The sequence below is a fragment of the Ostrea edulis genome, chromosome 4 (assembly GCF_947568905.1).
Source record: "Ostrea edulis chromosome 4, xbOstEdul1.1, whole genome shotgun sequence".
NCBI classification, from domain to species: Eukaryota; Metazoa; Mollusca; class Bivalvia; order Ostreida; family Ostreidae; genus Ostrea; species Ostrea edulis.
Genome location: NC_079167.1, coordinates 88,674,341 through 88,687,657, shown reverse-complemented (window position 1 = coordinate 88,687,657; position 13,317 = coordinate 88,674,341). Strand labels below are relative to the sequence as shown.

Sequence of the window (13,317 nt, the reverse complement as noted above, 5' to 3'; positions counted from 1 at the left end):
ATTAATGCTGCACAGGATATGATGGTGGGCCTCACTGACACCAAGTCATGTGTATCAATATTACCTTTATTTCACTTTTATTACACTGAACGTACACAGCCTAATGATCAATTAGTCTTACGGGATTATTCAAATTTCAATGACATTTTATCAATCATATTCAGTCATATAAAATTTACAATTTATATGTAGCCTATCATTAAATAAACAAAAAAGTAATTGCAAAGAGTTTGTCATTGTTTTCACATTTAAATCAAAGTCACCGATGCACTTGTTTATATACCTTGAATAGAGAAATCTACAAGAAGATTACCTGCAAGCCTTTTGTTCCACGCCTCCCCCTTCTTCCCCTATCCCCCTAAACAATAGAATGCACCACAGGATATGTACAATGCATCAAGTACGGGATATATACACAGCAACGGGATAAACAATCGAACACGTTCATACAGAGTTGTCGTTCTTACCTTTTCTCCTTTCTGACATGTGCATGCACCCCCACTCACTGTGTTTATCGGCCCGGGTGGACCTGGCGGTCCCTAGAACATAATGTTTGTAAATATAATATGATACGCATTGCTAAATCACGCAGTCAATGTTTGATCTAATGATTTGATTGTCTTTACTGGATCTACTTTAATAATTAAAGATTGCATACCATATCAAAAACAAAGTGTACCCAGTGTACAACACATTACGTGAAATCAAAAGTAGCACGACTTATACAGAATATTCCTTAGAATGGAATTTCATATGTAATTTTAGAAGTTCTAGTATGTACATAACATATGATATTTCTAAAGCAATATTGATATGTAACAATTGCAGCTCCTGGATTTGCAACAATACCACGATAATTCCTGGCTTCTAATCGATAAATTGTGAAGATGTGACGTGTTGGATATAGATCACACTGACCTCATTAAGAAAACACAAGATTTATCCATTTAAAAGTCTACACATATATATAAGATTTCAAAGAAATGTGGGTAATGACTTTTCATTGAGCACTTTCTCATAATAATAATTGACAGAAAATGTCTAAAATATTGTACATTGTACGTTTATCAAGAAATAAAGATTTTTTTAAATATGTCTTTTGTAGTAAAAGAGCGCAGGTTATATAAACTTCATCTCAAAGTACATATACTACAAACCAATTTTTGTGACACTCGAGCATTAGGGTATAAATATCAAAAATGAAAATATGTTGAAACATTTCATCAAATGGATCAGTATGTTCTATACATATACTACAACTTATCATATAAAAACACATCGCTAATTATTTTCAATTTTCACTGTCTCTTTTCTTGATATCTGCATTGATGAAGCTATGCTTAATTAAATAGATATTAGTAAAGCTAATGAATATAAGGGTATAATTAGGCTACAATTCTGTTGAAAGTTGCAAAAGGTCTACAAGAGACGCCCAACATTGACATTGAAGAACCTGGAAAATAAAAGAAAATCATGCAAAACATGTATCATGCATTCGCAGTTCAATATATTGGTAGACTACTCACCTCAAACAATATACATCATGTATCATGTTATAGTACTTATCTTCAGAGTTTTTTCTATATTTTGTCATGTCAATTTTCCTGCTCTAAAATTCTACATAGAATCATTACTTCTGTAAGTATTTTTACCAAAGAAACTTGCTTTTTAAGATGAAAAATGGATTAACTTTAAAAGTATTCATTCTATTGAGGTGCACAAACCATCGCCAGTAAATTACAGATGAGGTGCATTTAGAGTTCCATAAATAATAGTGCTAAACATTTTCATCACCCCATGCAGGTTGGTTCCAAAATGTCTAGTAACAGTTTTCCCTTATTATACCGCGTCGTTTTCACTGAACTAAAGATCAACAGAAAATCGAGGGCTAGTATACAAAGGGATGACTGTATTTAGAATAAATTCTACTAACTTACCATCGGCCCTGGAACACCTGCATCTCCGATTTCACCTTTTTCACCTGGCGGCCCAAAACGCCCCTAAATTAATTACACTTGAAATCTAACACTGCAAACTAAACGACATAGCTCTATATCTCCAACATCACCGAGCTATTACGCATATACAAACATTAAATCTTTACAACTAAAACCCGACATATTGCCAAGTTTCATCAAATAGCAACTACACAAAAGGTTTATACAATTAGTATTAACAGAAACACATTCATATCCAATTACAAATATTTGCAAAATTATCATTCCTACACATTCAACATTTGCCTTTTGTAGCTAAGGTTCTACGACATCCAACATTTCTAGCCATTCAAAAGACTAAACCCCTGTAGGTCTTAAGCAAAATATCTATCCGAACAAGCTCGAACAACATTTACCAGCCCTTAAAATGACAAAGATAAATACTAGGTATCATTAAGATACTCGTAATTTGTTTCATGTACATTTATCGAAGCATCAACAAAGTTGATCAAATAGACTGTTCAAATACAGACCATTAAGAAAAATTTGAACTCACAGGTAATCCCATAGGTCCAATATGTCCATCGTTCCCTTTTTCACCCTGCAGTAAACAATGATTGACAATTAGGACAGAATTGCAAATTTCCATAGCAGTCAAACTGAGGCATTCCATATACTATGACAAGTTTCAGTACTCATTACTGTAGAAAATAATTTCCCTTGCATAAAAACTTTCCTTATCATAACCATATACGTATAAGTTTTATCATTGCGCTAAGGGATAGAGGTTTTTTAGCAAGAATATATTGTGTGATCTTGACCTTTTTGATAGAGATCTTATGGATTATTTTTGTGAAGACATGAATAGTATGCAACATCAAGGAAAAAATACGTTGTAAAAATATGAATTCCTACATATTATGTAAGTCCTTTGACCTTCAAACAACTTCAAATTGCTTCATTCAATGCAAAGATAGAATGTTTTAGTTCAATTGTTAAGGAGAAATAAAATTTATAATTTCTTACTAAATGACTTTGACATTCAATGCTTCTTTCGCTCTCAAAAATTGCATCACGATACTTCTGAATTTTATTCTAAATTCATTTTTTTAAAATATTCAATAAAAAGTGATTTGGTGTATACATGTGTGCTTGTAACCTTGACCTATGGTTGTCTCCGATATCAATTATTGATAATAATTCAAGTTAAACACATTATTTGAATTAAGGTACTGTCTGGGCTCTCCGTTATATCTGACTGTAAATGCGATCTAGCACCTGACCTAAAACGAGATCATTCAGCTTTGTGTGAAGATGCATTGCTAAAACTTTAATGTTACTAGTGATACCAGACACAAAAGATAAACGCCCTATCACCCATCCTTAGCCAAACCGGATATTGGCTCATTTCAGATTTATTCATTTATTCTTAATTCCTATACACAATATACAACTGAATTGGTGTAAAAGCGGATTTAATTAATTTTGTTACAAAATCATTCATTTTGATTATTACAGCTGTACCATGTCGTTACAACAAATTTGACAAACTCCAAACTACATAGAAATGACGACAATAAGTATGACATATTTCTTACAAATAAAAATATTAGTAACTTCAGAAATTACTAATGCTAATTTTACAAGCAAGAATGAAACAATTTCCCGATTTTTAACATTTTGACAATCTGGGGAAGGGCAACAATTCTCAAAAGTGTTTTCTTTGGTAAAATACAACCTAGCAACTTTAGGGAACCAAAACATGTTTTCAGTTAGGATATTAAAACCTACATAAGGAGGAATCATTATTAATATTTAATAGACCACAATTTTTTACCAAATCAACATAATTTTCCACTTTTCTACATCTTCAGCTGAAATCTTTTGGGCGTGATGTGCCGAGGATTACGCTCAAAAACTAAATGCGCTGATTAAAACAAACATATTCAACAAGCAAGAGTTCCGCAAGGTGGGGCATATCCCTCGCAATGAGTGTTTACACGCTATGAAGTGTAACTTGACCATTGGACCCTAAAATCAGTAGGATTCTTAATAACATAGCTACACGAAAGGTGATGATAACGAACAGTGACCAATCTCATAACTCATATAAGCAATACAAAATATAGTCGGGAAAACATGTGTGACATATGAAATTAGACATTAACGGCAAACTGACAACTCAACTGTATGACAAACGGGATGATTTCAGTCTCTCCATCGTCAACTTCCCATATTTATGTAACAATATTCCATTATCACCTACATATGGTGCTGATATATCTCAACTGATTCGATACGCAAGAGCTTGTTCTGCGTATGGTCAGTTTTTAAATCGAGCCAAGCTACTGACAAACAAGTTGATGGTGCAGGGGTTCCAACAGTCTCATTTAAAGTCAGCATTTCGTATATTCTATGGTCGTTATAACGATGTAGTTTGCCAATACAACCTATCATTGGGTCAAATGCTGTCTGGCGTGTTTCATACCGATTGTTAGACCGTTCTTGGCACACTGATTTTGACTACGGACAACTCCGTTTACCTGATCAGGATATAGGGCTCACGGCGGGTGTGACCGGTCAACAGGGGATGCTTACTCCTCCTAGGCACCTGATCCCACCTCTGGTGTGTCCAGGGGTCCGTGTTTGCCCAACTATCTATTTTGTATTGCTTATAGGAGTTATGAGGTTGATCACTGTTCGTTATCTTCACTTTTCATCAATGGAGCAAACATGTGGTCTGTAAAGTGTCAACCTTTTTTCTAAGAAGTCCCGTAGTGACTTTGGACCCACAATCAATAGGGTTATTCCTCTCTCGATAACATAGCTACATGTGAAATCAATGGAGCAAAAATGTGTTCTGTAAAGTGTCTAAAAACATTTCTAATCAGGTATCATAATGACCAAACTCAGTGTTACACCCACTTACCCACACTATACACACACTCACCCACAAGCAAACGGGACCATTACTATATCTCCACTCACAATGAATTGCAAGAGGATAATAAATGGTTTTGATTTATCATGTGATTTAAATGCCCTTTATGAATTATATCTTTAAATTTCACCACTATTGCATTGCAAATCAAAAGCATAATCAAATGTAGCACTTACATATCCTCCTGAATTCTGGCTTGTTCTCCAAATAAGGCCAATATCACTGTTATTTGATTTTTTATACGAAAGTTCTTACGCTACTATCATCATTCATTTCCGTTACTATCACCCTCCCTGTGTTTTCAACGACGAATTTTCTGTTCATATGAGCCGTATAAAAAATCATATAACACCTGATCGTAATTGTTGCTAGTGTATGATATTTCTTACCTACATATCATTCGCAAATAAACAATACAAATAGATATAATAAGTAAACGTGGTCTTTCCGGAATTTCCTTCCGCCATCTTGGGATGATAGTAACGATCGTTACTATCATCAGTTTAATACCAGTGATATACATACGGAGAAAATGACCAAAAATATGAATTATCTATATTTTGAAGTGTTTTGAGTTTTATGCACAAACTACAAAAATTATCTAATAGTAAGTGATGTAAACATGTATATACATTTGCGGATTTCAAAAACGTAATAACAAACAGGTTGTGGTTGTGAATCACAGTCACGTCTGTACCATGAGAAAGACCTTTTGGAATTGCATCCTCTGGAACAATACAAGAATGCCAGAATGTCAAAAATCGGGAGGACTGTATCATCGCAGCTAGCAAGAGTCAGAAGAAGATCGCATTAGTTATAGTGAACATGTTACGAATACCACCAACCGTTTCACCTTTGGGTCCTGTGGGACCTTTCTGACCCTGTAAATCAAACGAAAAGTCACGTGAGCCAAACTTCATTGATACACTGCGCAGGTTTGACAGGAATACAGGAATAATTCGTTCCCACGTGTAGTTATGGTTAAGAAATACACATCTGGTGTTTGTTATGCTTACCTTTATTCCTGGCCGTCCTTGGACACCTTGCGGACCCTAAAGGTATACAACGGACAGTGTTGAAGAAAGGAACACAAGTAGATGTATAAAATGGACAACATAGTAGATATGAACTAGACAATTTTGCAAAAGGTTAAGCTATGAAGTTGTAGACATATAAATATAAAAATGCACAATATTGTAGAGAGGTAGAGATATGTAAAGGTAGATATGAAATACGCAATGTTGTAGAAAGGTCAAAATAGTTTACAAAGGTATCTATGAATATGTCAATATCATTCAAATATTGACTGTTTACTTATTTCATTATCATTTGATGCCCACTGTGTTAAATATTCGTGACAACGGTGTGGCAACAGATTAAATAGCACACCGTTCTGTGTTTTTACCATTTAACTCCCCGTGTTTGTCGGTCAAGATGGAATAGCCATGAGTATTTTCTACACAGTTGATTGGTTCGGCATTGTGACGTCAACATTATTTGTTTAGTTCGTGATGCTATTATGAATAATTATTATTGTCAAATAAACATATTCTTCAGAGAGAAGTCCTGTTGTAATATCAACATATAGACAGAGATGTTCGTAAAACATGGAGTCAGAAAATGCTGAAATTAACAAGGAAGGGGGGGGGGGCTACTGTGATTATATATATATATATATATATATATATATTATAACATTTCTCATCATTACCTATCATTACCTACAAATATTTAGGAAAAACCTCGAGTATGTGGGAAACGGAAAAAGAATCGTTTTATAATGACCATTACCTGGGGTCCAGGGGGTCCTGGGGGTCCAGGTATCTAAAATTAGTAAACAATAAAACAAGATAACAAACATATAAAGAAACAAACGTGATGGACACGAAGTAGACGTAGCAAAAAGTACATCATTTATTTCACAAGATGATTCCCAAACAAAAAGACTACTCACCACTCGACTAACTCCTTTCAGCTCTGAGCTGTTTATAAAGTTTGTGTCCCCCTACAATACAAATCATATTTCCAGTACTGTTTTCTACTGATTCAGAACTGGTGAATTCGCTTTACTGTCATTTGTAAATTCTAAATTTTACCGTGTAGGGTGGCAGTAAATATTAAATTTACAACATGACAACTAATTGTTGTGGTTTAAAACTGTTTCCACTTTATAAATTGTTATGAGTATTCTAAATCAATAAAGGACAATCGCTTCTCTAACTTCTTTTCTCACATCTCAGTTTGTCTTTACGAATACATTTATATTCTGTTTGTTTGGACAAAGTTTCAAAAATTCTTATCAAGTTTTTCTCTATGACACCAACTCAAAGTCGTACCGGGTAAATTTGTTGTTTTATGACCAGTCGTACCGGGTAAATATGTTGTTTTATGACCAGTCGTACCGGGTAAATATGTTGTTTTATGAAATATGTTGTTTTATGAAATATGTTGTTTTATGACCAGTCGTACCGGGTAAATATGTTGTTTTACAGTCGTACTGGGTAAATATGTTGTGTTACGATCCAGTCGTACAGGGTATAGATATATGTGTGTGTGTGTGTGTGTGTGTGTGTGTGTGTGTGTGTGTGTGTGTGTGTGTGTGTGTGTGTGTGTGTGTGTGTGTGTGTGTGTGTGTGTGTTGTTCCACGACCCAGTCGTACCGGGAATATATGTTGTTTTATGACCCAGTCGACAAATTTTCACCTAGGTAGAGATGGCAACAGCTGTAAGTGAAATACCACAAATTTTGACCCACGTATAACATTAACGTAGGTCCGTAACAGGAAGTGTTATTCGTCGTGCTAACGCCTACTGTGACAAGGGACCTCTGTTTAAGCCCATACATCCGAAAGACCCGTTACTTTCATTTCTAATACCGGGTGCTTGGCGAAAAGAACAGTCACTGCTCAATACGTTATACGTCTTAGGTGTGACGCGGCGCGAGAATCGAACCCGGAACCTCCAAATTGCAAAGGAAAAGTCCTAACCCCTAGGTTGCACCGAAGTAGAGTGTGGTCTCTTCTTTTTCAAATCGTGTACTAGTTTATGATTATGAGAATCTTTTCAAATCGTCTACTCTTCTACAAGTGTATTTGCACAAACGTTGATACAAAAAGGCCGTTTACGAATGTGTTACCTGACCTACTTCTTTATAATGTACTCTAAACAATAAAGAAAACATGTTACAATAACAATGGCGTCCTACCGGTGGGCCCGGAAGTCCGGGGGGACCTATTTGTCCATCCTGTCCTGAGGGTCCCAGAGGACCCTGGTCTCCCTTTTCGCCTTTCTCACCCTAAAAATAAATAATGATCATGATACTTTGATTTTGTTTAACAACTGAAATACAAAGATATTAGAAATGGGTAATTAAAGAAAAGAAAAGAAAGAAAAACTAGCATATAATTATGTGATTTCAAATTGGATTATCAAACATGAAGACTTATGACATTAGAAACAGGCGTCGTTGTTGATGTTCTTGGTACGTGTTTTAAACCCATTTGAGTTTCAGAACTATGAAATCCGAACTTAGCGTGAATATTTTCCATACGAAACGTGAGTAAATCATTCATTGGATAATCTTAGTGTGCTCGTCAATTCATCTTTCACATCATACTGTTTTATTTATTTTTATCCATTGAGGTCCGAGCTTTCAAAATGTAGTATTCCAAATGACTAATTCTGTACTTTATAAGTAGTATTAAATATGTAGTTTACTATTCATATTAAATCTGTAGTTTACTATTTATATTAAATCTGTAGTTTACTAGTTATGTTAAATATGTAGTTTCTAGTATTAGATTGCAATATTTCAGAAATTGATCGAAAAAATTTCGATTTTAATATTAATTGCTTGGAGACATAGATACCCTTAAAGGGACTGATTCACGATTTCCCCAACATTTTGTTTTTCACTTTAAATGATCAAAATCTACTGTCGAGAGATTTCACAAAGAATTTTTAAAGGTTTTTCATTATCACAAAAGTTTATTTTAGAGATTTTATTATTTGTTTTGTAGATAAAGATTGCGGTATGTTATTGTTTACGAAATTTTCAAAAGAAATGGATATCGATCTAACTTTACTATATCTTTCACATTTCAAGCTTGCTTTGGGTAAAATGTGTTATCTAAAACTTAAAATATGCGACTATGCAAAATTAAGATGCTTTATATTTCACTGGTTTGTTTGGAAACAAAAGAGACTCGAATCTTTGCTTACGTAATACAGATTTAAGGCCAAAATATTGCTTTTATTCTTACATTCAAAGGGTCAAAATTTCGACTGTGAACATTAAACGAGTTATATTTTCAATTAAAAATATTTTTTTTCAAAAATCGTGTTCATACGCACTAATAATCAGTATATATTTTCCCCCAAACTATCATGGTTAATATATCTACATGTATTAATGGTGATATATAAAAACTTATGCAACGCGTAAACTATTTGATATCACCCCCAATTGAAAGGAATAGGTCGAAATTTCGAGTTTATTCTTGATTAATTTTCTTCAGTTGACCTTACTTGATAATGAATGCCCTGTGCGAGTCTTCCTCAGAATAAAGCCGTCGGTAAGCTTTGAAATCGAGTTCATTGACTGTAGATAAGGACTCATCAGACTAAATTCATTGTGCTAGATCATATGTAAATACACTGAAGGGTGGTTGATATGCACAGGTCCCAGAATTGCTGGATAAATTCGGAAGAAAGTGTTTAAAAAATAGACTGTATTTTGAAACTATCTTTATTTACATCTCCGCAACTGTAGTTTTTTGTTTGCATATCTAATAAAGTTTTTGTATCGTTTTATTCAAGGAATACCATAGTATTGATATCTTTATTAAACTTTAAAATTTAAATTAGAATTAAAAGTTTGAGGTTTGTCACCTCACATTAATATACAGTAACGAATACAACAATTAAATTATCACCTCACATTAATATACAGTAACGAATACAACAATTAAATTATCACCTTACATTAATATACAGTAACGAATACAACAATTAAATTATCACCTCACATTAACATACAGTAACGAATACAACAATTAAATTATCACCTCACATTAATATATAGTAACGAATACAACAATTAAATTATCACCTCACATTAACATACAGTAACGAATACAACAATTAAATTATCACCTCACAGTAATATACAATAACGAATACAACAATTAAATTATCACCTCACATTAATATACAGTAACGAATACAACAATTAAATTATCACCTCACATTAACATACTGTAACGAATACAACAATTAAATTATCACCTCACATTAATATACAGTAACGAATAAAACAATTAAATTATCACCTCACATTAACATACAGTAACAAATACAACAATTAAATTATCACCTTACATTAATATACAGTAACGAATGCAACAATTAAATTATCACCTCACATTAACATACTGTAACGAATACAACAATTAAATTATCACCTCACATTAATATACAGTAACGAATACAACAATTAAATTATCACCTCACATTAATATACAATAACGAATACAACAATTAAATCATCACCTCACATTAATATACAGTAACGAATACAACAATTCACAACAATTAAATTATCACCTTACATTAATATACAGTAACGAATACAACAATTAAATTATCACCTCACATTAATATACAATAACGAATAAAACAATTAAATTATCACCTCACATTAACATACAGTAACGAATACAACAATTAAATTATCACCTATCATTAATATACAGTAACGAATACAACAATTAAATTATCACCTCACATTAATATACTGTAACGAATACAACAATTAAATTATCACCTCACAGTAATATACAGTAACGAATACAACAATTCACAACAATTAAATTATCACCTCACATTAACATACTGTAACGAATACAACAATTAAATTATCACCTCACATTAATATACAATAACGAATACAACAATTAAATTATCACCTCACATTAATATACAATAACGAATAAAACAATTAAATTATCACCTCACATTAACATACAGTAACGAATACAACAATTAAATTATCACCTCACATTAATATACAGTAACGAATACAACAATTCACAACAATTAAATTATCACCTCACATTAATATACTGTAACGAATACAACAATTAAATTATCACCTCACAGTAATATACAGTAACGAATACAACAATTCACAACAATTAAATTATCACCTCACATTAATATACTGTAACGAATACAACAATTAAATTATCACCTCACATTAATATACAGTAACGAATACAACAATTCACAACAATTAAATTATCACCTCACATTAATATACTGTAACGAATACAACAATTAAATTATCACCTCACAGTAATATACAGTAACGAATACAACAATTCACAACAATTAAATTATCACCTCACATTAATATACAGTAACGAATACAACAATTAAATTATCACCTCACATTAATATACTGTAACGAATACAACAATTAAATTATCACCTCACATTAATATACAGTAACGAATACAACAACTAAATTATCACCTCACATTAACATACAGAAACGAATACAACAATTAAATTATCACCTCACATTAATATACAGTAACGAATACAACAATTAAATTATCACCTCACATTAATATACAGTAACGAATACAACAATTAAATTATCACCTCACATTAACATACTGTAACGAATACAACAATTAAATTATCACCTCACATTGATATACAGTAACGAATACAACAATTAAATTATCATCTCACATTGATATACAGTAACGAATACAACAATTAAATTATCACCTCACAGTAATATACAGTAACGAATACAACAATGCACAACAATTAAATTATCACCTCACATTAACATACTGTAACGAATACAACAATTAAATTATCACCTCACATTAATATACAGTAACGAATACAACAATTAAATTATCACCTCACATTAATATACAGTAACGAATACAACAATTAAATTATCACCTCACATTAACATACAGAAACGAATACAACAATTAAATTATCACCTCACATTAATATACAGTAACGAATACAACAATTAAATTATCATCTCACATTGATATACAGTAACGAATAAAACAATTAAATTATCACCTCACATTAACATACAGAAACGAATACAACAATTAAATTATCACCTCACATTAATATACAGTAACGAATACAACAATTAAATTATCACCTCACAGTAATATACAATAACGAATAAAACAGTTTACAACAATTAAATTATCACCTCACATTAATAGACAATAACGAATACAACAATTAAATTATCACCTCACATTAATATACTGTAACGAATACAACAATTAAATTATCACCTCACAGTAATATACAGTAACGAATACAACAATTCACAACAATTAAATTATCACCTCACATTAATATACTGTAACGAATACAACAATTAAATTATCACCTCACATTAATATACAGTAACGAATACAACAATTCACAACAATTAAATTATCACCTCACATTAATATACTGTAACGAATACAACAATTAAATTATCACCTCACATTAATATACAGTAACGAATACAACAACTAAATTATCACCTCACATTAACATACAGAAACGAATACAACAATTAAATTATCACCTCACATTAATATACAGTAACGAATACAACAATTAAATTATCACCTCACATTAATATACAGTAACGAATACAACAATTAAATTATCACCTCACATTAACATACTGTAACGAATACAACAATTAAATTATCACCTCACATTGATATACAGTAACGAATACAACAATTAAATTATCATCTCACATTGATATACAGTAACGAATACAACAATTAAATTATCACCTCACAGTAATATACAGTAACGAATACAACAATTCACAACAATTAAATTATCACCTCACATTAACATACTGTAACGAATACAACAATTAAATTATCACCTCACATTAATATACAGTAACGAATACAACAATTAAATTATCACCTCACATTAATATACAGTAACGAATACAACAATTAAATTATCACCTCACATTAACATACAGAAACGAATACAACAATTAAATTATCACCTCACATTAATATACAGTAACGAATACAACAATTAAATTATCACCAAACAGTAATATACAGTAACGAATACAACAATTCACAACAATTAAATTATCACCTCACATTAATATACAGTAACGAATACAACAATTAAATTATCACCTCACATTAACATACTGTAACGAATACAACAATTAAATTATCACCTCACATTAACATACAGTAACGAATACAACAATTAAATTATCATCTCACATTAATATACAGTAACGAATACAACAATTAAATTATCACCTCACATTAATATACAGTAACAAATACAACAATTAAATTATCATCTCACATTAACATACAGAAACGAATACAACAATTAAATTAT

The 13,317-nt window shown here is 31.9% G+C and overlaps 1 protein-coding gene across 18 annotated transcripts in view; it reads right to left on the bottom strand.

The window, feature by feature from the left end:
- LOC125668263 (collagen alpha-1(XXVIII) chain-like) overlaps positions 1-13,317 on the bottom strand; it is a 56,464-nt gene that overhangs the window by 2,979 nt on the left and 40,168 nt on the right. For 9 of the 18 annotated variants that reach the window (XM_056164161.1, XM_056164165.1, XM_056164160.1 and 6 more), the window contains 9 exons: positions 8,084-8,173; positions 6,833-6,883; positions 6,670-6,702; positions 5,895-5,930; positions 5,724-5,759; positions 2,494-2,538; positions 1,938-2,000; positions 468-539; positions 314-358 (listed from right to left, as the gene is read on the bottom strand). In XM_056164161.1, coding sequence (XP_056020136.1) covers positions 314-358; positions 468-539; positions 1,938-2,000; positions 2,494-2,538; positions 5,724-5,759; positions 5,895-5,930; positions 6,670-6,702; positions 6,833-6,883; positions 8,084-8,173 — 471 coding nt within the window. Of the gene's footprint in view, positions 1-313; positions 359-423; positions 1,454-1,937; positions 2,001-2,493; positions 2,539-5,723; positions 5,760-5,894; positions 5,931-6,669; positions 6,703-6,832; positions 6,884-8,083; positions 8,174-13,317 lie in introns of those variants that run through there. The other 9 variants (XM_056164167.1, XM_056164172.1, XM_056164171.1 and 6 more) reach the window with 8 other exon arrangements.